The sequence below is a fragment of the Manis javanica genome, chromosome 16, assembly GCF_040802235.1.
Source record: "Manis javanica isolate MJ-LG chromosome 16, MJ_LKY, whole genome shotgun sequence".
In the NCBI taxonomy this organism is placed as follows: domain Eukaryota; kingdom Metazoa; phylum Chordata; class Mammalia; order Pholidota; family Manidae; genus Manis; species Manis javanica.
In genome coordinates, this window is record NC_133171.1 from 27,268,801 (window position 1) to 27,294,249 (window position 25,449).

At 36.2% G+C, this 25,449-nt stretch overlaps 1 protein-coding gene across 6 annotated transcripts in view; it reads right to left on the reverse strand.

Annotated features, from left to right (window-relative positions):
- Nucleotides 1–25,449, reverse strand: part of COL19A1 (collagen type XIX alpha 1 chain) — a 286,095-nt gene that overhangs the window by 171,115 nt on the left and 89,531 nt on the right. For all 6 annotated transcript variants that reach the window (XR_012125983.1, XM_073224021.1, XM_073224019.1 and 3 more), the window contains one exon: nt 3,005–3,058. Coding sequence is in view for 5 of the 6 variants with exons in the window: in XM_073224021.1 (XP_073080122.1) it covers nt 3,005–3,058 (54 nt within the window). In the remaining variant the exon portion in view is untranslated. The remainder of the gene's footprint in view (nt 1–3,004; nt 3,059–25,449) is intronic.

Here is a 25,449-nt window from a genome sequence, read left to right on the forward strand (position 1 = left end):
ATTTATGTTTTCCAAAGTGAGCTTGCCCATTTTATGGGGAAGCTGGCACAGAAGAAATTATTAAGAGATACATTTAAATCAAGGTATAAGTAACATGCAAGAATAAAAACTATAAAAATAAAACTTTTGAATTCATTTAGTATGAGTATTAAATTCTCCCAATTTTCTCCAACTTGGAAAGTAGTTGGAGTGAGCTGGCCCATTGAATTCGTTCACTCCGCAGTCTAACAGAACGTTTCTGAAGTTATAGTCCCCAGCATGGCTTGACTTCAATTCAAATTGAAATTGCGATTATAATGCTCTTTATTCTCTAAGAATGTGTCCCTGTGCATACTGAAAGTCAGAGTGAACTGTCATAAATGCTGAATAATTTCAGTTTGCAGAGTCAGTTTATTTTAGCATTGAAAAACAGGTAGTGACAAGTACGGCATGATTTAGTGGGAAAGTAAGAGACTTTTCAGTCAAACATATAGGGCTGAAAGCTGATTTTACCATTTTCTAAAAGAAAGTTGTTTAAATTTCCAAGCCTTTCTTTCTGGCCTCTGAAAATAGGGACTCTATCACCCCTGGCTCTAGCTGGCCCATAAGGCTGGGGTAAGGACTGAATTTCAAATACTTCATGAAAGCAATGCATGAGCTCCAACATAACAGTGACACTACCACCACCCTCTTTACTCCTTGGGAGGGTAGAGGGGGCAAAGGAGAACTGTCATCACTTTTGCGTATTTCTCCTTACTCAGGACTCCTGAATATCTTTGACAAAATTAGGGAAAGGGAAATAATATTATCTATCTATATATTAATTACGTAACACATGACAACAGTTAGCTAATGTGCTTTATCGTGCTTTCAGATGTGCAATGAACCACATTAAACAATGATGGAGCTAAAGAAACAACACGCTTGTGCTTGGGGGCACCTGAAGGACTGACTCTTCCAAGGTCCTCCTCAAGGAGGAAAGGTCACACTGCCCAGGAGGCTGTGTGGTACCTCAACAGGTTGGCCCTATTCAGATTTGGAACTTACACAACAGCTGCTATAGAGATCCAAATATGTGTGTGAATCAACTGACTAATTCTAAAAACCCAGTCACCACAGAAAAATCTCCACATCTCTACCTTCATGTGAATACATTCTAATCCCCAAATCTCTTTCCAGTTTTACTCAAGTGTTTGGATAAATGCTTTCTCTATTCCAATTGTAGGATCGTCTTAATGAACTTCTAAATATCGCTGTTGTGCTTTTCTATGTCACGAAGCCCACACACATGTAGTTTCATTGTCTTTCGCAAAAATATAGCTAATCTCTTTCAACAGTCCTACATTTCTTGCAGGATAATGTCCTTCCCATAATGAATGGTCAAAACCTTGGGCTGTTTTTGGGTTTTCATTGCAATCGAGTGCCCAATCACACAAAATCTGCCTACGCAGTATCACTATCTGTATACTCCCATCTCTGTTATCCTAGTTTAAGCTCTAATTATGTATATTCTGGACTAGTCTAATAACCTCTCAGTTTTTTAAATTAAAATTTAGCAAATAATTTTTGAGAAGTTGGTCCAAATATTTATTAAGTTCTAGGGATTCCAGGAAATGGTCTTTGCTCTCATGGAGAGTATGACAGAAAAAACAACACAGGCAAAGATCCAAATTCTACCCATTTTATAGGACGCTCTGTAAACCTAATCTTCGCTAAACACAGTTTGGACCAATCGCCCCTCTGTTCGGGGGAGGAAGGCAGACCTCCTCCCGTACAGGATCTGCCTCATTCTGGCCCCAGCTGTATTCTGTTTTGTTTTCTCTACATTGACTTCCATGAAGCAGGAATTCCAAAAACTTGAATGAATACTTCAAATATCATCCTGTTTTTTCAAGTTTGTAATCCTAATAATCTCTGTGCAGAAATAGGACATCATGGTTATGGAGACCTTAGAATCTATTCTAAGTCCATCACTTTATACCTCTGAGAAGTGATTTTATCAGGGACAAAAGTAGGACGCAACTGAGCCGGGGCTTCCCAGCCCAGAACTCTCGCCACTATGCCGGGTGCCCCCAGTGCCGGGGCAGGAGGTGAATCACATGCCCTATGTAAATGTCTGGGCCAACAGCTGTGACATTCAGTGTCTTGATGTACTGTAAGGAGCTAGAGAAGATGCAGGGATTCCTCTGCTACAGCCACTGGTACTAATTCCCATTGTCTTGAGTAGAAATATCACTTCAAACAGGAGAGGGGCAAGAATGACAATCATGTTAAAGATGTGACTGGAGCTCCTCAGGAAGTACACAAAATGTAAGGCTGCAGGAGGGTCAGAGCCTGAATCCAGTGCGACTATAAGGTTAACTCCCGGGCTAATTCCTTTTCGGAGGAACCTCCCCCCACTCCCCCACCCCCACACTGCACACACATTCAGGCATCCCTTTACTTTGTCCGTAAGTCCCAGGGTCTGCAATGATTAAGCTCCCTCTGCACTATAATGATCTACTGCGCAGAAGACTGGTTTCATAACATCAGGGAACCCAACGTACTGTCCTTTTCTTTTATTCATAAGCATGTAATGTGGCCTTTTGGAATCTTTCTAAAACATATTTATGCAGGTGAGAAAAGGAAACTATGGAAAAAAATAATAATTCTCATTGTCAGCACTTCCTACAGTAAAATTAGTGTATCTACAGTAAATGGTGAGTTTCATGACCAGAAGTAAGATGAATCTGCATCTCAGAGACAACGCAGATTTGGGCTGTCCTTCAACACAGCGAAGCTCTGGGTGACAGCTCTCCTAAGGGAAAGGGAAAGAGATGCCAGGACCATTTTTTTCGAGATGCTACAGGCAGTTACATCCCTGAGGTTGGCCGAGTGGCGGACTGAGGGGGGGCGATACAGGTACGCGCTTCCTTCCCCCCCCTCGGCTGATTCTTTCAAGGGGAGTTAAATCTCAGTAACGTTAGATAGCGTATTTCAGTGGCAAAATATAAACAGAGTGTTAGGAGAAAAGAGTTGGGCTTACATCTTGTCCATTAATGCCAGCTAGTCCAGGGCCTCCTTTTTCTCCTCTTTCACCCTAGAAAGAAACAATGTATACAGTGAAAAAAATGTGACACCCCAGAACCTCTACTAAGAAAAAAACAAGAGAGTTATACTGTTTGGGTATTTAAAACAATCTGATTACTTTGCTAATCCCTTGAAAGAAACATTTATTAAAAACGATTCTGAGTCCTAAAACCGAAGAGAAGTCTAAAGGGTCAAAGAAAAGCTGCATAACAGTGATTAAAGGGCAGAAATAGAACAAGGATTAGTTATTTTTTTCTAACACAGAACTTTCTGTAGGGCAGTTTGGCAATATATACATAATCAAGGCTCTTAAATCTGTTTCATTTGGCCCAGTGATTTTTGCTTCCAAGAATGTATCCTAAGGAAATAATCAAAGATGAAAAGGTTTAGGCACTAAGCTGTAGAGTGTAATGCTATTTATAGTAGTAAAAAAAAAGAGAAACATCCTACATGTCCAATGATAGGGAATAAATTGTCTAAAGAAATTATTATAGATATAATGAATATGATGTAGCCATTAAATCATGTTTATGAGTTTTATTTTACACTATAGGAGAATTTTTATGATGTAAAGACTAAGATACTATTAACAGATTGACTAATTCAGTAAATAAATGTTAACCAAGACCTGTTTTTATTACCTTAAAGTTTACAAATATTCAAAATGGCCCTTGATACCATCACTGATGACACATACCCACAGTGACATATATTTTTCGCTGCTATTTAAAAAGTCTGTACTTTCATTATCAAACCTTACACATCTGCAGTATAATTAAAAAAAAATTTTTACATGCCTGTTTACCTATCCATCTACCTACCTACCTACCTACCTACCTGTGTGTCCATCTACAATGGTCTTACAAACAATACCGACAGACAGCAAAGCAGAGCAATGAAAGCCGTTCATCTGCGCATTCTGTGACTGTGGGTGATATTTTCCCCTTCACTATACTTTGCGGTGTTTTCAATTTTTTTAAAACAATGCACATGTATTATCTGCATAATCAGTAAAGTGTTTAAAAATAAAACAATATGTTATGTACAGAAAGAACTCATCCAACCCTCCAAGCCTATCACATAGAACAGTGTGTGTGTGTGTGGAGTGGTAGTAACAGTGTAGGTAGTAACAGTGATCTGTTTTGTGACACTAGGATGATTTTTATTCTTTTCTTTATATAGTCTGTTGCTCTTCTTTATTTTTTTCTACAATGACTACTATTGTTTTTATTCACAAAAAATAAAAGGAAAGCAAGCCCCTGATTTTAAGAAATAATACATTTTATATTCTACAAACAGAAATACACACATATAGTCCCAATCATCTAAACTGTGTATGATTACTATATTTAAAACACAGAATATGAAGTAAAAATAAGTTGATTACTAGAATATTAAATTATATATATAATATTTAAGCTGAAGCAAACTGTATATGGATGTTTTTATGAAGCAAGTTCAAGTTAGAATGAAGCTAAAAATTGTAAACTGAAATGGAGGGGTGAGGAAATACCCCATAGCTGTGCTGTTCAGTGTGGCAGCCACTAGCTGCATTTGGCCATATAAATTTAAAATTAAGACTAAATCAAATTTAAAATTCAGATCCTCACATTGCCCTAGCCACATTTCAAGTGCCCAACAGTGCCGACTCTACTACTGGACTGCGCAGATTAGACCATTTCCATCATCACAGAAAATTTCACGGGACAGCGCTCATCTAGATGTCACGTGGGATTATTCCGTATAGCAAAATAATCTGTACAGCAAAACAGAATGAAGAGGCCCAGAAGTACACGGAAGAAAATATCAGTCTAGTCAGGGGATCAGAAACAACATGGTGTCCGGATGTTGACATAAAATGTGTTCAGCACAAGTTAATAGAATGAGTTGAAATTTTTGACACAAGAAGACAAATATTCCATCAATATCATCATTACCTTTCAGAATGTAACTAAAAATGAAGGCAATCTTTACTCAAAATTGATGGTTCTCATAGGCAGAAAAAATAAGCAACTCTACATAATAAAGAGACATTTGCCTGCAAAGGGAAAAATGCAAGGTTGACAGTGGTAATACAAATGAAACAATAACGATAGAACAGAGTTGATATTCTGATGGGGTTTATGCTGCATGGCAAGAGAATAAGATACATGGCAGGAGGCTAAGGAAGAAATACACTGCTCCAGTTTGACTGCTGGCAAAAACATGCAACAGATTTTAAAAAGTACAATTTTTAACATAAAAATTAGTATGGGTACTGTGATTGAATAATGTTTTTAAAAAATTAATCATTTACTTTATTATTACCATTGTTAACAAACCCTTTGAGAATGTTTACTATGTGTAAAGTATGTTTTAAACACTTTGCAATCATTTAACAATATAGGAAGTATGAATATTACCTTTACTTTACAGATGAGGAAACCAGACAGAGGGTAAGTAGCTTGCCCAATGTCACACATCCTCCAAGGGGAAGGACCTGGTTCAGCTCAGGTTGTATGGCTTTAGGGTCTGGGCTCTAAAACTATTAGCTCATTTGTTTTTGAAGAGTTCAAGGATAATAGCAAAACACAGACTATTTGGATTTCTGCAGAGCAGAAGATAGTCTCTTACGATGCCCCTTAGACTAGAAAATAGAAATATAGGCCAGGTCATCTTACTACTGGGGAGTGTGTAACTGGCAGTGGAGTGGTACCCAATCAATGGCTATCTATCTATCTATCTATCTATCTATCTATCTATCTATCTATCTATCTATCTATCTATCTATCTATCTCTTATCTATCTATCTATCTATCTATCTATCTATCTATCTATCTATCTATCTATCTATCTATCTAATCATCTATCCATCCATCTATCTACCTATCTCTCACTCTTTCTCTTTCTCTTTCTATCTCTTTCACCTATTAAGGTCTCTTCACCTTGGCATTGTTGACAATTCTTTGTTGTCCTCACGTTGTAAAATGTTCAGTATCATCTCTGGCCCCTATTCACTAGCGGCCAATAGCCAGCCTCTCTCCTAATTTCTCTACCCTCAGTCCTGACAACTAAAATTGTGTCCAGATATTGCCAAATTTCTCATAGAGGGCAAAATTGCCTCCAGTTGAGAACCACTGATATATATTATGAATAAATATATAAAAGAATCATGATATGAAATATACAACAGACTGAAACAATATGCTATAATAAACAATATGGACTTTATTAGGAATAAATGTGCAATCTTTATTTAAATTACTTCTGGATGAGTTAGAGAGTCCACTTGAAAATAAAAATATTTAAGGAGCAGAAGAAAATATAATTGAACACAGCGCAGAATTCATGGTAAGTAAAGTGTCCCTAGTATGGAACATAATAGAAAAAATATATTAGACAAAATATTAATTATACATTTGTAAGCAAAAATATAAATTGAACTGAAAGGCAAATGACAAAATATGGGAAAGCATTGATTTAGCACTCAATATCATTACTTTTAAGTGTTGCTATTAGTCATAAGAAAAAGAATAATATCTCAACTGGTAACTGAGTGTAGGATAAGTCAGGCAATTCACAACAAATTCAAAAAATGGGCTAGATGACAATTATTGATATTTTAACTAGTATTAATTCATCAGGTTATATATGGGGATGAGGGCTGCTCTAAAGCCTCTCCATTGTAAATTCCATCATCCTTTGAAAAAAAGCAGTGGGAATTCTATATCCAGACAGGAAAAAAAAAATGATGTTCAAGGGTTGCATACTTAATAAATCCTAAACAAAAGAAACCTGACAATAGCAACCAGCTGTTCCTTTCTTCTCCATTGAGAAGAAAATGAGTAAAAACAAAACCACAGCATTAAAGGTTTAAACTACAATTAAAGACAACTTATTTGACATCAGAGACTGTCAGAGAGTAAATGCATTTAGATTGTTTCTCAGTGTTCAGATAATTTCAAAAGCAAAAAGGATTCAAACACGAAATGAGTAGAACATCTCTGGAGATTTCTTTGAAAATCCAATAAATCATTCTAGTCTGATGCAAACTTAAAATGCAATCCCGACCAAAGGCAAGAAGATGAATGGGAATTCGATTATATTTAAGATTTTTCCAATACCCCCTCTTTGATTAAATGACTTTCAAAACTACACCAAAGGTTAATGTCCTTCCAATCAAAACTGCAGTGCTTTGACATTCAAAATACTACATTAGGTAAGTGTGAAACCCTTTACAAAGTTTGAATTAATCCATTATTATACACAATGGAGGTATTTACAAACATTACTAATATTTCAATAGATATACTATTATTATATATATATATACTATATATAATATAGTATATAATATAGATATACTATATATAATATTTCAATAATATACTAGGTTCTATTCTGTATTCCTCACCACACACCACTCTCAGTCTTTACATAGTAAGGGCTCATTTTAATTCCAGCTATAACCTTACAACTAGAAAATCAACAATGCAGAGGACATATGCAACTTCCACATGGCCGAAGAACTCCTATTGCCCAAGTTATTTGTTCAATTACTTTGATCTCATAGGGACTTGATAAACTTTAATGTATGAATTTTTCCTTTATGGATTGTCCTCTTAGTGTCATAGCTAAGAATTTATTTATAAATAAATAAAGTTATATATAATAATATATAGTGTACAATGTGGATAATATAGATTGAAATTATTTTTTACATGAATATCTTACTCCAATATTGTTATTAAAAAAAACTATCCATTCTCAGCTGAATTGTTTTTGCACCTCTGTTGAAAATAAGGTGTCCAGATACATGTAGTTATTTCTATAGCATATTATTTTATTATTTTCCATTTGTCTATCCTTACACTAACATTACACTTTCTTGATTATCTTTGTAATAAATGTTGAAATCAGGTAGTATTAGTCCTTTAGTTTTTCTTTTTTTCCCAAAGCTGTTTTTATCCATACCAGGTCATTTGTATGTCCACATGACTTTTAGATCACATTTAATGTAATTACTGGTAGGGTGGACACCCATGTGCAAAAATGAACTTTGGTCCATAAATCACACCCTGCATGAAAATCGACTCAAATGGGTTTTAGACTCAAATGTAAAATACAAAGCAAAAAGAAACTGTAGAAGAAAACAGAAGAAATCCTTTGTGTTACTGGTTTGAGCAAAAGTTTCTTTTGTTATATGATTTCTATGGCTCATATCTTTTCACTCCTTTGTTCTTTCTTTACTGCCTTCATTTTATTCAAAGATATTTTTAGCATGCTGCTATGGTTTTATGAGTATTTAGCTTTTTTTGAGATTTTAAAAAAGTGGTTGCTCTGGCATTTATATTACATCTATAACTTATTGCAATCTATTTTAGTTAATACTGACTTAATTTCTATTAACTATGGCAATTTTGCTCTAATTAAACTGCATTTCCTTCCTGTTTCTGTGTACTGTTACTGCCATATAGATTAAATCTATATGCTACAAACCTACTAGCACAGAGTTAATGGTTTTGCTTTAAAAATATTTTTAAAGAAATTAATAGTAGAAAAGAGAACACAAATGTATATATTTATGTATCCATACACTCATATATTGGTAACTATATATTCACATATAAATCTATAGATGAATATATATATAAATATATATACACAGAGACACACTGAATCTTTTATATTAACCCATATATTTACAACTTCCAGTGATTTTTCATTCCTTCCTGGAAAGTCAAGCTATTGTCTGGTATCATTTATTTTCAGCCTGAAAGATTTCCTTTAGTAACTCATGTAGGTCACGTCTGCTAGCAAAGAATTTATTTTATTTCTTATTATTTGGAAGTGTCTTTTTTTTGTCTTCATATTTGAAAGATAGTTGCACTGAATAGAGAATTATTCATTAACAATTTCCTTTTGAGTGTGTTATTCTAGGGCCTCTTTGTTTTCACTGTTTCTGAAGAGACTTTAGTCATTTTTCTTATTGTGGTTCAGGTATATGATGAGTTACTTTTCTTTTTGCCAAACCCATCTGGATTTCTCCTTCATATGCACGTAGCTTCCCAATCATCCTTCTAGCTTCACATGTGTGTGTATTCATGTAATCAGGGCAAACTTTTAACAAAGTAAGTTCAGTATGGGGATATCTGATGTGTGTTGGACTTTTGGGCTAGAAGTAAATCTACTCAATGTAGGAGAGCAGAAACAAAACACATTTCTTTTGTAAATTACTAAGGTTTAAAAGTTTTGAATAAATTTATGATCTAGTTAGTCTTGCAGTAATTCAAACCATTAAAACGTCGTTTCCCATTCACTATTAAGAATCAGTAAGGAACATTAATTTAAGCAAAGTCCCTTTGCCTAAACGTTGTAAATTTGAAAAATAAAACAATACATATAGTATACTATCAACTCACATCTATAGATTAATTAACCAAAGGAAATTACAAAACAGAACTTTTCCAGATAAGAAATTATTTTCCAACTTAAAAGATACCTGTAACTTACCATCTTAATATTTTACAACAGATACTAATTTAATGCTTTGTTGTTATTGATGATGGTAATACTACACAAGTGGCTGATTATGTTTCTGGAAGACAAATTCATACTGGGAAACATGATATAGTTCCACAAACTGCCAAGCTGCAGCTTAAGGTTCTAATTGTGATCCAGTGAATGGAGTGTGGCACTCAGAAAAAGGTCTGAGTCCAGACACATCTATCTCTATAGCTACATAAGCTTTTCCATTACTGGCCCTTTGGATTTTTATCTGATAAAAGCAAAGAACTTCTAAACCTACCTAAACAGTATTGTTGCCATGAGATAAAAGAATCTATCTATGTGTACCAAACTATATTATGAATAACATTCACCCGTATTGTTTTTGAATGATGACTTTATGAGGCCACAAGGATGAAAAGAGATAAAGGCTGAGACAAGTTTGTGTTCAGAGACAATGCCTCTGCTTTTTAAAGTCTCAAGGAGACTTTGTCTTGACAACCATATTTGTTATGTCACAAATTTTCTGAAATTCTTTTATCTAAATGATTTAGAGTCAAGATTACTCACCTAATTGCATTTGTGATATAAACCTAATTAAGTCATCTCTCCAAGGGAAAGAAAGAATTTAATCTAACAGAGTAAATATAAAATCAGCTTCTATCAATTTTCTTTAGTAACTAAAAATGCAGCTTTATTAATAATCATAGATTATAAATTTGATTTGGTTCATATTTCATATATGGAGAGTAAATCCTCTGAAGACACATTCTCAATGATCATCATAAACCATTTCCAAGACCTAGCTGATAGTCCAGTACTTCAAATAATTTTGAACACAAAAATGTTAATTTAGTTAAATAATGTTGATGGTTCTTAGAGTTCAAAACAGCAAGAAGTGGTCTTTGCTTTGATTCGCTAACTAACCCATGGCATAATTCTGGTAAAACAAACACACGGTTTTACATAAACTCAAGTCATCCATTATTTGGTTTCCCTAGTCTTGGCTCTGGTTAACTTGGCTATTTGCTAAGGGAGAAAAGCCACCTAGCCTGCATCTGTGTAGAGCCTGGAATTCCAGACTCTCTTGTAGAGAGCTAGATCGGGAAATCTACTATTAGGTCATGTTTGCTTATGAAGTGTCAGAATTTCTAAGTTTCATGGAAACTGGTTTTTTTATACAGAGACAAAGGAGACATTCAAAGAACTGGAGCCACGACCTCTGCAGATACTAACACACGGCTGTAAACGAATGCATGCATAGAAATGGTCTCGTTGTACCGAGTTGGCAAGATGGTGTGTCACAGCCCACCTTCTCACTTTGCTTAAAATTGTGGTCACTACTTAGGAATGACAGATGATAAGACATAAATTATTTTCAGATTAGTTGAGGAGAGAGAGAGTGAGAGCAATCATTTGATTTTAAAAAGGAGGGACGCAACATAGCGGGAATAAATCCCAAGTAATGCAGCAAACCCAGAGGGCGCCTCTCTGGGGAAGCCGGGCCCACGGGGATGACTGAGGAGGCACCTCAGGCACGGCCAGGGCATGAGGATGGGGGCATGTGAGGTGTGCTGATGTACGGCCATTCCTCAGAATCCTCAGCTGGTCTGCCTCTTCTCAGGTGCGTGCAGGCAGAGACACACAGTAGGTCTCCCGCAAATGTCTCCTCAACACAATACCATCAGGAAGGATTTTAAATGAAATAATGGCATTTAAATGACAGCCCCTCAGGCTGATTTGGAATGGGTGCCACATCTAGTACGGATTCTCGAAACTGCCAAGTCATCTGTACCAGAGTGAAAATTTCCAAATTAGAGCAATGTCGGCAAAAATATTTCAAGCCCTTTTCAAAATTCTCGGTTTCATTTCGTTTTGCTGATGAGGAAAGGAGATGAAACTTTATCCTCTTCTGGGAGAGACAATTCAGTCTGTTGCAGCTGCCTGGGATCCAGGGAAAATGACAGACCTAGAAGGAAATAGTCTCCACATCAGCACAGGCAAATCTCAGCCACGTCCGAGGACTCACTGTTCCCACGGCTGCCTCCAACTTCTTGATCTGCTTAGGATGCATGGACCAGGGTGTTTCCTTTTGCTTTTTTTCGCATTAAATCTTCTAAACTTTTAGAAGGTCTCACTCAATTAGCGTTAACAGGATATAAAGAGCAAAGATTTTAACATCTGTAAAATCATAACCTTTCTAAGCTTCCTATCAATAAACTTGGCCAAACAGTATCATCTATTTCTTGGCATATTTTGAGCTGCTGCCCATGACAGGTGTTCACAAACTGCCTATAAATGTTACTTATTTTTGTTAAAGTCAAAATATGTAATGAATTAATGTAAACTTATGAAGCTGATCATGTAAGAACATGTCCCTATTCTTAGAAAATACACAATGAAGCATTTAGGGTTAGAGGACCATGATTTAAGTAACTTTTTCTCACGCTGTATGGAAAAACTATATATAAATATGATTGTATAAATAAATATGATATATATCTATATAACAAAATATTATATATACTTATATAATACAAAATATAACAAATTACACATAATATATATTATATATTCACAAATATATATGGAGAGAGAGAGAAAGAGATATAAATGACCTATTATATGTGGTAAGGATACATAAGTGTCTTCTGCACTATTTTTATTTTTACAATTTTGGTGGTTTTATTTTGTAAAGTTTGTGGTTTAATTTTACTCACTGAAACTAGACTGAGGAAAACCCATGCAAATATACATGCAATGCCAGGAACCTACCTTAGATTCTCCAGTCCCATAAGAAGCAAGATTATTCCCACTAAATCCTTGAAGGGTTTATGTAAGTTAACTTAACTAGGGGAGTATAAGTAATGAAACAAACTGATTGCATGACAATTCTGTGCAAGGCCTTCTACCAAGCACTGGGGATATGAAAACTCAACGTTACTGTTTGGGGAAGACCAGCCTCTGACAGCTGACAAAGGAGTCCACACCTTTGGGAGCCACAGGGGTTTAGTGGAAAGGTAAGTAGGGTGAGCAGACATCATTCAGAAACCTTTGTGTTGGAGGTGAAACCTAAGTTAGGCTTGAAAGTATGGTTAGGACTTAAATAATGTACAGATGCCTGGAACATGTAATCCTAAAAGATAAGCTGTCAGAGATGCCTAGTTTATGTCAAGGGACTCAGAGGCTCACAGGAAGAGGTTCCTACTGACCAAAAATGGGGTAATTTGAGTTTCAATAAGGATAACGACCTTGGCTGATGATAGGTTCATAATACTAACAAACAAAGTAAACAAAATTGGTAACCACTAGAAGATACTAAAGAAGATACAACTCATTATTTTGAAAAATAGTGTATCAGTGGAAAGAATCAAGCATTTAGCGGGGCTTTCCTTTGTGAAGGACACCACTGGGTAATCAGGATAGATGAAGGGAAGTTCTTTCTTACAGAAATATTGCAGTGAATAAATGCAGAGGGAATGATAAATTTAAAATATTTGCAATCCTCAATGAATTAAAGGATGTAGGTATTGATCAGTGGCTGTTTGTATCACAAACAGAAAGTTTACAGACATTAGGCTGCTTCTGATGGAATACCATACCAATTACGAAGTAGTCTTGCCAAACACTTTGGATCTCAATCTGCTTTAACTACCCATTTAAAGGAGACAGAGGAGAGAGCAACATACTGAATGACACTATGGAAATGCCGTCAGGAAATTCACACTGGAAAATTTTTCAAGACAAACAATGTGGCTTTAACAAATAACATGATAAAAACAAACAACAAAAGGTAGAAAGATTGAGGTTGAAATTACCAATTAAAAGACACTCAAAGCACAGCAACCAGCTGGAACATGTGGCCTTATCTGGATCCTGCCTAAAGTAAGTTGTTAAAAAAATTTTATGACTTTTGTGATATTACCGGAAATCTGAACACCAAATCACTACTTAATGACATGAAGACATTGCTAAAAATATAAGTGTGACCAATTTCATGGCATAATGTTTAGACAAGAAAAGTTCTTGTCATTTAGAGATTCACACTGAACTGTTTATAGATGAAGCATATGCTGTCTAGACTTGCCTCAAAATAACACAGGTTGGGGGTTTAGCTGAAACAAGACTGGCCATGAGTTGAAGCCAATTGATACATACATTGGGATTCATCATCCTATTCTATTACTTCTGTGTTTGTTTAAATTGTCCTTAATAACTTCTTTAATATTCCAGAGTATAGGCTCATTATTTTACATAAAGGTAAGTGAAGTGCATTTTTCATGCCCACGAATATAGAGAGGTATTATTTACACATATTTGTAATTAAACTTTTTGATGCCTATATAAGCATTTGCTCAATAAAGTAAAGTTCTAGAAATGAAAGGTTTCTCAGTCACAAGTGACTCTCTAGCGCACTTCTATCGGCCCTAATGTGCGTGAGACACCGTTCACAGGGCGTTCACTCCCGTACCTCGGCATCGCCCACGGCGCAGGAGCTGCTGTTTCCCTCAGCAGGGCTCCTGAGGAGCAGCGCCGGGGCTTGAGCCTGGGTGGTCCTGTTCTAGGGTTCAGGCTCCTAAACTTTAGCGCGTATTGGGTTCTGCCTGATCACCGGGCAACTTCCCGTGTTTTAGGAAAGATCTAGATAAAAAGAAATGGGAGGAAGCATCAGAAGAAATGTTGTCCCAGAAACCAGGACAGGTAAAAGTAAAGGTGCAAATATATCAGCACCGGCAAGTTGCGTGGTTTGGATAAAGCGCAGGATTCTTTCTGAACAAGAGAAACACTATGAAATGCAGAAGAAAAGTCAGATAAGATCAGGTTGTGAAAGACCAAGAAGGGCACGTTAGGGGTGTCCGGCCAGCCTCCTGCAGCCAGCGGGGAAGCACCGAGCAGAAGACTGACACCATGACGCTTGGAGATGAACGGAGCGGACATGTAGGACCATTTGTTGGACGAGGAGAGATTAGAGGTAGGAGTTCTGTCAGGAGGCCGTCTACAGGCACAAGCAAGGAGGGCTGGCGCTCAGCACGACGGCGTGGGAATGAGAGAGAAGGGCAGTTACAGGAAACGAGACAGAAGCAAGAAATAAGACAGACGCAGAATAACAAATCATGAGTTTGGGGCCTGGACAAGCTTTGGGAGTGCGGTGGCTCCTCCTTACCACAAACAGGAGAGAGCACATGGAGGAGAGGCGGACGTGAGAGGAAACAGGAACCGTCTTGTTCTAGACATACTGAGCTACAGGAATACACAAGACACCCGGGGGATAGGAACAGGGGAGCAGACTCCCGCAGAGAACGCAGGTAGAGGATGCAGACCTGGGGGTCCTCCCGCTGAGAGGTGACGGTTGAACTGATGAGAGACTGAGCTGCCACGGGAAAGGCAGGGAGGTACTTTGGTTTGAATCTCCAACAGTACGGTGAGTATCTGAATACATGGCCGTCGTTTTCTGTTTTCTTAAATTCCTCCAGAGCATGTGGCACAGAACTCAGTGAACTCTCTTGTCTGACTCATGACGAGATGTAAGAGGTGCTTAGGAGTCTTTTCAGGAGCAATGTTTTAATCTCTCAAATGATCCCAGTATGGCATTTATTTATCAGCAGCAAAGATGGTTTGTTTTCCTACTGTCTCATCTGGGAGCTGCCCAACAGGGAAAGGCCAAATCTCCAAAGCAAATCTGTGGCAGACTAAAGACCCTTTTCACATAATTCAGACACACAAGTCTACCTTAGGCCGAGCTATCTGTTTCTCCCGGCCTTTTCCACTCAAACAGCAATGGGGCCGTGACTCACTACTGAGTTGTTAGCCAGTTTGAGAAGGAGAAAAAAATGACATGTTAAGCTTTTGCCTGCCTCTAACGTAATTAACCACTGATAAGTAAGGCCTCATTCAATTGAGAATGAAACTACAGGAATGGGGAAAGAAAACTGTAAGAACACTCTACTTTTGCACATTTAAATAATTTCTAATATATTAAACATTTCTTTAAAAACTAAAATAAAGCTGTTTCTTACAGCAAAGCCAAATGCAAACCATTTCTGAATCTTTCCCAGAACGGATATGAGTCAGATTGTTTAGTTGAAAGCTTTAAGGATCCAAATAATTACCTTTTTTTTACTAATTCAGTTTATTCCTCCCATGTCAGAACGTGACGTTCATACTTAATTTCCAATTTTCACATTTTCCGTTTACTGCAACCTTGGGCTCAGAGAGCCCACTAGATTTTATAGGGCACATTTGTGGTATTAATAACCCTGCTCCGGTAGGAGTTACCTGCCGGAGAAGCAGAGGCGTCAGAGGGCCCCTCTGGGAATCCTCGTCAACGGTCAGAGCCCTTTGACCCAGGTAGAACTGGAGGCAGTTGGGAGCCATTTGTTGGATGCAAGTCTTAGAAGCCAGGGAACAGAAGAGCTATCATACAAATGGTGTCCTTATGTCTGGAACATTGAGAACATTTCACAAGCACATAAGCACCTCTAGATGGTTGTATGTTTTACAACCACTTTGTTATTTGTGAAACCAGTAACCGGGCAACCCCTTCAAAGACTTTAAGGCACCAGTGTGAGATTTGTTTTCAATGTGTTTCAACCATCAGAGTTGATGCTTCTCAATAGCAAATGAAGGGGGTTCTCCTTCAATGCAGCCTTGTATCTGGGCCACAGGTAAGCACAGTTTTCCCTGGGCCAAGGGCTATTGTCTGTACTTCTAAAATGAGAGAAAACATGCAAAACAAATTTAGAGATAGGGTTATTAGTTAATAATAGAATTCAATTTTCTATAAATCCATTTTTGAGGAAGACTGTAGAATGAAATAACATGACAGAGTTTTTGTTTTGCTGTGTTTGTGTTGCTATAGCTGGAGGTGTGCGGTAGATAAGAGTCAGTTATAATCGCTGAATGTCCATAGGCCTAGAGTGGACGTCTCTAGGGTGGTGGCTTTCGATTTTGAACTGTCAAAATGATTTTGTTTAAATGTCTAAAGTCCTAGCAGTGGAAGAGGATTTCTAACGGACAATTGCATACAAAGCTCTATGGAGTTTCCAACTGCTGCTACAAAGTTAGAGCTCATGACTTGGTGTTAGAGCCACAAAGCTTGGGGGCATCCTATGTAAGGCAGTACAGGTCAGGACTGGTTTCAAAACAAGGAGTTACAGTGTACACTCTGCAGTCGGAGTTCAGTCTAGGTAGGAGTCCAGGTGCTGATGACATTATGTGGATAGTTAGAGATTAAAATAACCACCCCTCTCAAATGTTACTTGGGCGCGAATCTGTGGGAGTTGATTAAAATGCAGATTTCCAAGCATGCATCTAGACTTCTGATGGAGGATCTAGGCTGCAGATTAGGAATAGGTATTTTAAGTACTTAGAAAATTCTGGTGTAGGTAGGTGGTCTACAGACCACATGAAAACAATGGATATAATTTATCCTCAATGCTTTTTATTACAGTATATCCACTGATAAGTAACCATTGGTGAACTCAGCTTAAATTAAAACGCACTACCCTCACATTTATGACACAGAAAAGGATTTTTTTATACATAGTTATCTATCCATTGTTAAACAGTATTACTTGCAGCTATTATTTTTAATTGACACTTTTCTATTTGTTACTTGAAACTAAAAACAATGTAATTCATTGTAAAATTTGTTTTCCTGACTTAGTAGTAATGAAAAAATTTACTTTTCTATTTTTATTTTTCTTAACTAAATGAGACACGCACATTCAAACTCTAATTTACTAGATTCAGCTCTCTAAGAAGAATATGACATGAAGGGAATGTTTTAGCAAGGCCCTGAACTGTGTTTTCCAAAGACCATAATGGGCCCAGTGGAGTTGTTATAATCTATTAAATTCAATTTATGTAGGTGGAAAGTCCTTAAATATGCATTTTATGATAATATGCTTTCTAAGAAGTCCCCTGATATAAATTACACACACTGTTAGACCATAATGGCTTTTAGCTCAGTAAAATTAATACTATGCATTTTTTAAATGGCCTAAACTTTCAGATTCCCAGGAGGGACTTTCTTGAGTGAAACTTTGAAATAAGGGAAATTTTTACAATTTTGTGGAGAAAGAAAGAAATGCCTAAGGAACTTTTGAAGATGTTCGGTCATGGTGACGGGAGCTCAGGCTCCAGGGTCCACGTCTCTATTTTTCCCTCTCTGTACCCACTTCTGAGTGGTCCTGGCTTTTCTAATTATGCTGTCTCTCCAGTGGACCCGGATGCAGGGTCTCTGCCTTCTCTCATCCTTTGCCTTCTTTTTCTGGTGCTGGACCCACACTGGACCATGGAACTAAGGATGTCAGGGATGGTGTTTACAGTCAGAGAATGAGCAAAGAAATGGCTATAATGCCTCTGTGGTTGGCATTAGTCATTCTCCATTGATTCACTTAAAATCTCTTCCACTGAGAGTTAAACCCTGGCTGCACACGGAATCTTTAAGCTCAAGATTCCAAAACCACCCCACACAGCAAAAGGCAGGTTCAGAACAACTTTCAATACAACCATGTACTACCAAAACTTCAACAGTAAGGAATTATTTTCAAGTATTACAATGCCCACAGAAATAATCTCTTTCCTAGAAGACATGTTTTGAGGTATACCTTATGATTTGACCCCAACTCCTTAGGTAGGGAGAATTTTTGTATTTACCCCCCCCTAAAAAAAAAATTCTCCCAAATGCTAACAGCTCTTACATGCAGCCCTTAAAATGACACATGTGATTATTATATTTGCATTAATTCCTTCTTTCAAATGAAGAAAATCATCAGTTTCCAGTGGAAAAGGTTCAGGTGGGTCTCAGATGACTCCACAGCGACATTCAACGCAGGGAGAGCAGACAAGGAGGCTGCCACCGGAGTCATAAGCCCGACTGAATCGTCACGCAAGTATTACGTAAGAGAAAACTAGGGGGATTTGCACATACTCTGCATATATATTTTTCATGAACTTTTTTGACAAGAAACTAGTAGAAGACCAACATCAGCAGAGAGAACATAAACAAAGGACTGGCAATAAACATAAATTCCACATAGCTGTAGGTCTAAAACGAAAAAGGAAAATTAGAGATGGTGAACAAGAACAAAACATAAATATTATAGAACCTGAAAAATGTTGAGATTACGTATCTAACAAAAATTAGAAGAAGGGAGAGAAAAAGAGAGTGGTAATACGGGTATAATTGCTTAATCTTTTGGGATAGGTGTTAAAAGATTGTTAAAGACAGCAAGTCAAGTAACAGAGATAAGGTTATCATACCACCAAGTAAAAACTAAGAAAAATAATACAAGTCATTGAAGTCAGACAGTGGTGGGGATGAAAGTGGAAACAGATGAATTCTGTGATTCTAGAGAAGGAAATCAATAGATTCTGAGTGGAAAAATAGAGAATGTAGTTTATTAATATATCCGAAGGAACACAGTTTTTCTAAATTTTGGGGAGAAACACAAAACAGAGCAATTAAACAAAACAAAGTAATTAAGCCCGTAACTTAAAATCTTTCACAGAAACCTTCTAGATCCTATTGACTTTTCTGGTAAATTCTTAGAAACACTTAGGAAGAATTAACACAAATATTACACATACACCTCCCGAGAAAAGAAAAAGAGGTCACATTTGTAACTTGTTTTATGAGCCCAGCATAACTTTAATATTAAAGTCTGATAGGGAAATTAAAGAGGAATCTCTCAAGTTTTTCATAAACATAGTTGCAATATCCTTGAAAAGGATATTAGTTAATTAAATCCAGTGATATACAAAAGGGATAATATATCACAAACAAATAAGTTTTATTTGAGAAATCCAAGTCTGGTTTAATATTTAAAAATCAATTAATTCATCACATTAATAAAAAAGAGGGAAAATCATATTATCATTTGGCCAGTTACAGAAAAAGCATTTTTAAAATTAAATATCTGAATGGGTATTTAGGGGAAAAGTCAGAAAACCATATTCATTTCCTTATTCTGATATAGGGTCTCTACAAAAATGTAAACCATGATTAACAGTAACATTGAATGCTAAATGTGATCACATAAATATATATTTTAGTACATATTTTTAAATGTTTTCCTATGAAATAGTTAATACATGTTCTAGAATATATGTATCTGTGAATGTAGGTAGTATATATATTTATACATGTATTTTGGGAATATAAAACTTACACATATAAAACAATATTGTCGTTGTCTTTTTATTTTGCTTTAAAAATTGGTTAAATTATATATATTTTTCTGCATTTTTATTTTCTCCCTCAACATTACCCTCTATAAAGCAATATAGATTTACTCAGTACGATCCTGATTTATTCTCTTCAATAGTTTCATAATACTCTGCGATGTAGATGTACCATAATTTATGTATGCATTGTCCTGTTAATGACTATTCATTCTGTTTCCAGTTTTTTTGCCACTTACAAATCATACTGTAATAAACACCACTAAGCACATGTGATATACAGATCAGAGTCTCAAGAAGGGGATTGCTATGTAATGGATTATACATTTAAAAACATTTTTTAAATAGATGTGGCCAAATTGCTTTCCAAAAGAGGCTGTAGACCTACACATACCACGGGCAATGTATGAGAATGCCTTTGTCCTTGAATCACATCCAGCAACAGGTGCCAGGGTGATGGGTGTAAAGTCATAGCTCATAATTGCTTTAAATTACATGTCACTGACTCCTAGTAAATCTGAGCCTCTCTATATGTTTGTTAATAGTTCGGGCTTGCTCTTCAGCAAACTACCTAATCATATAACTTGTTCACTTTAAAAAATTAAATTGTTCGTATTTTCTCATCAATTTTTAAAAACTTTGAAAAGTACAAATGTTAACTAGTTACCTGTTGATTATATTATCCAATTGCCAGAACCATCACTTTCTAACTGATTTTGATTACTGTTCTTTACAACTGAAATGTTGAATTTTTATATGTTGAATACATTGCCCTTTACTTTATAGTCCCTGGGTTTAAAATACTGGTTAAACGTACCTTTGTTCCTAGAGTGTATAATGCAAAATATGTATTATTTTGTATTGATTTTACATAAATCCTTCATCCATCTGGAATTTTTTTTTATAGGGTATAAGATGGTTTTCCTATGGAAAGGTCAGTGTTGTCAGCACATCTGTGGAATAATGCCTCCTTTCCCACTGAATTGAAATACAAAATTTATTAATTAAATTCTCATACATTTAGGGATTAATTTCTAGAGTCTCAGTTTTGTTCCACTCATCTTTACAAAACATTATGCAATATATATATTAGTATAGTGACTTTATAGAATGCTATGATGTCTGGTAAAACAAGTCCATCCTTACTATTGTTCTTTCTCAAAATATTTTTACTATATTCAAGTAATTGTCCATATAAACTTTAAGCAATTTTATCCAACTTTGAAACAAATTTTAAAACATCAGAATTCTTCTTTGTATTGCATTTATTTCACATATTACTTTGAATTACAGAACTTTTTATAGGAAATGGTATCTATATTCATTTAGTTCTTGTTTCATGTGCTTTGAGTTTCTTTGTGTATATCATGCTCCTTTCTCATTTAAAATTTCCCTAAATTCTTATTGCTTTTACTACTTAAATTAATGGAATACTCCCTATTTACATTTTTAGATGTTTATGATTAAGATAATGAAAACCTATTGTTTTTTCAGTGTAAGTCTGGTATGTAACAAATTACCCAAATTCTCTTATTAAAAGTCTCTTTATCTCTTTGGGCTTTCTATTAATACAATCCAAACTTTAGTAAAAGTGGTAAGTTTATTACTTCTTTTCCAATGCATACAGGTGATTTAAATTTCTTGTGAAGAAAATTACATGATGGTAATTTTACCTTTTTAGGTCTTAACTTTGCTCAATTTCTAACCTAGTTTTGCCTTTTCTTAAAAAGAATACTATTCACTGTTGGGTTTTAGTAAAAATATTTCATTAATTTCTATTTACTTGGAGATTTTATTGTGAATGATTATTACATATCATAAAAGCTTCAGCATCTATGTGATCATATAACTTTTACACTTTAATTGGTTGATACAATGTGTTATGCTTAGTTCCTTAAGCTGAATCACTCTTGACTTCCTAGTATTATCCTATTTGACCTTTTAAATTGTTGAATTCTATTTGCTAATGTTTTATTTTTAAAAAGTCTATATATAATCATAAATAAAATTTGATTATAGTTTTATTAGGTTTGGTATTAAAATTATGCTAATTTCATGGAGCTGTCCATCTTTTTAATATTGGACAGATAAAACTGCTAAAAATCCCAATTAGTTCTGATGCTTTACCCAATGATAGATCTTGACTCACTACTCCAATTTCTTCCACAGTAGTTGGTGTAATTATATTTTCCAGTTACTCTTGGTCAATTTTTTTACATTTTTCTGAAGGAAATCTTTCATTTTTCTAGGTCATTAAATTTGTTTCTTTAGAATTACACATAGTAGTGTCTCAGGATTCTTTAAATCCTTACACTATCTGTGGTTGAATGTACAACTTTCTTATTTCTATTTTGTTTCCTAAAGTGATTTTATTTATTTTATTTTATTAGTCATTTTACTATATCAGCTTTTGGAGCTGTTTATTCTTTTTATAATTTAAAAAATGTTCTATTTCATCAACTTTAGTGGTTATATTTATTACTTCCCTCTACAACTTTATTTAGGTTTATTTCTTGCTCTTTTTATTATTACATAAGATAACTTATTTCCTGTACTTTTGTATTTCCTCCTTTACAATAAATAAGTTTGCACTATATATTTTCATCCTCAGTATAGCTTTTTTTATGTTTCATATATTTTGGTATAAAGTATTTTCTCATTTATTGATTTTTGTAAATTTCTCTTTGCATTTACTCTTTGTTTTAAAAGTATATTTAGGAGTGTTTCTCTTCATTTCCTGGTTTCTTTATTATTACTTATATCCAGAAATGTGTTTTTGCCAAATGTTCTGCTTTTTGAACTTAATTTTGTTTTTTGCCAAGGAGTCACAGATTTTTCTAAATATCCCATGAATGTGCAAAATAAGTATCTATTGGAGAAATTATTTTCTCTGCTCTCTGGTCTCTCTGTCTCTATCTGTATCTGCATCTATATGTATACCTCTATTTGTCTATATAAAACTAGCAATCAACCTAAGTGAATGGAGATCCAGCAACAGCTACTTACACCTGAAATTTCTTCCTCCTCATCTCAAGAACCAAAAGAAGAAATGAGAGCAGCAAGGCCTACTTTTAACTCACATGCTGATCAGAGGTAACACATACAGAAACCCTGAGAATTCTTGTGACAGTTTGAGGAAGGAGATCAGAAGAAAAGAATAGGTATCTGGCTGGTAACTTATTGGAATTTAGATCGATAAAACTTTGAGTTCTTTTATAAACATGACCATGGCTATTTATTAGCAGGTAAACCAGAAGTTCACCCACACTAAGAGCACACTGATAAGCCACAGTATCACGAGATGAAGGCTGTGAAGAGGATGAAGAACCTATGAATCAGAATCCGTGAAGCACAGTGGGAAACAGTGGAACACGAGCACGGTTCAGGGGGTTGCCTAAGCCGGCTTCAACTCTCCAGATGCTCGTCAGTCACTTGGAAGAAGACACAATCTGAGAATGCATTCTTCCAAAGGATTAGAACTGGGATAAATTGGCCAAAATAACAGCGATTAGATTTTATTTAAAATAAAGACCTTAGAATTTTCTTTTATTCACATTAACAAGTAGAGTCTGGATGACGACCTGTCAAAATCCAAATAGCCAGTGCATTTGACCCCCTCCACTCCCTCCAAAAGGAGGAACCCTCGACGGGACCTCCATCTCCTGGGTGCTGTTGTGGGCCTCAGCCCTGTGTTTTTTAACCAACACGTCAACTCGGTGAATCATCTATACACCCAAGTAAAGCTTACGCGGGAGGAAGGATAATGATCCATGAGTGCCTGGAACACAGCCAGCGGTGAAGCCGCACACTCCCTCCCCCACCCCCCCCACCACCCGGGGCTGGACAGCTGGACAGCGCAGGTGCTCCGAATAACACTCCACAAAACGTTTTCCCAAAGCGTTAACGTTTTCCCATTTTGCCTTTTTATCTCATGGTCTGATTAGCAGCAGAACATGAAGAACAAGGAAAAATGTAGAAAAGACAGAGCACATGTTAAATGCTTTCTGTAATTGACTCATTCATCCTCGACTGCTTTTATAACAGATCACCGATGGGGAGTTACATGGCTTAAAGGGGATTGTGAAGATTAACAAGGGAAAATAAGAACCCAGAATAATTTCTTCAGGATATTACATTAAGAAGCAATAGATGAGCATAAGCCCAGACAATAACATGTCACACAGTCATGCACAGCATCCACTCGGCCCAGCAGCTGCGCTGACACCTCCTTTCTGGGCCGTGGAATTCTGCTATTTAAGTCTGGTGGGACACACCTGTTCAGCAGCTACTACACAGTCAATGGCTTTTACACTGACAGTGAAAGGAGTTCACATGCCAGCGGCTTCTAAATAAAAATAATGCACCTGTCATCTAATATTTGAAGACACTGAATTTATTATCTTCCTACTACGTGGAACTACCTCCAGCAAAGTGATCTGGTTAATAAAGTATTTTATTAACTGCGGTTTGGTGAACGCGGAAATGATGAATATCTGATGATTAAGTTAAGAAGAAGCAATTGCTAGGTTAACCTTTAAATCCATTTCATTGAAGAGGTTTAAAAAAAAAAAAACCTATCTTGTTTATACAAGATAAACTGTCACCAAATGCAGGGGCGCCTTCCTCCTGGTCGGCAAAGCACTCTCACTCAGGGATGCTCGGGAGTGAGCGGGGAGCTGCAAAACCATCTTCTCCTTGGTTTTGAGAGCAAAAACATTGTAGAGTTCCCTGTTCATGAATTTGCATAGTTATATTAAAAATTCTCTTCTTTCATCAGAGCTGCCTGAATTGAAAACTGAAAGAAAGTAACCTGAAAAGGGAATCCAGCTTGGATGGAATGAAAGCGCAATGGGTGGTGAATTTTAGGGAGCAGGGGAATGGACGCATTTGAGTCTGTGGCACAGGCAGACGTTGGGCCATCAGGGAAGGGGGGCACTGACACAGCAGAGTGGGAACCCAGACAGTGCCAGAGCCTGGAGAGAAGAGATGCGATCATTGGGAAAAAGGTCAAAATAAATGCAAAACTGAGGCAAAGGTAAGCCAGTTTATTGAATGCTCAGCACTGATTAATGAGCAACTACCAAAACTCAAGTTGTCTTAATCATTATATAAGTGAGGATCATGCCTTTTCTACTTGTCTCTCATTATGTGCCCCCAAATTTCCATTTTTCCTCGTCCTCAAATTACATAAAATATTCTCTGAATAAATTTCCTTACTAAAACCAACCTAAGGTCACTGCAGTCAATAGTTTCCAAGATTCACTGTAATTGCGACTAAAAATTATGACACAGAATCAACAGGCAACCTTCAGCACTATGACTAAATTAAAAAGACACTGTAATATCTGGTATTAAAAGAATCATATTATGTTACTTAACAGAATAAGGAAATCGTGTCTGCCGAAGGCAATGAGCTTTGCAAATAATGAAAAACAGCAATACATTAATAGATCCTTCCCCTCACATTTAGTATACTATTAAATATACTAATGTTTTCTTTATTTTCCTTTTTGAAATACAATTCTAGAGGTTATATGTGTAAAGCTAATTTTGACATCTAGCTCGACCTCATAAAGTCAACAGCAGGAGTCTGAAAAGGTAGGGTTGATACCAAATTGAAAAATCAAAGCAATAATTACTAAATCCTTCAGGAGGCTGAAAAGAAACGTATGTAGCCTTGTCTACGCTAATCTCCAGCACTGAATTAACTAATTGAATTCTTCTATG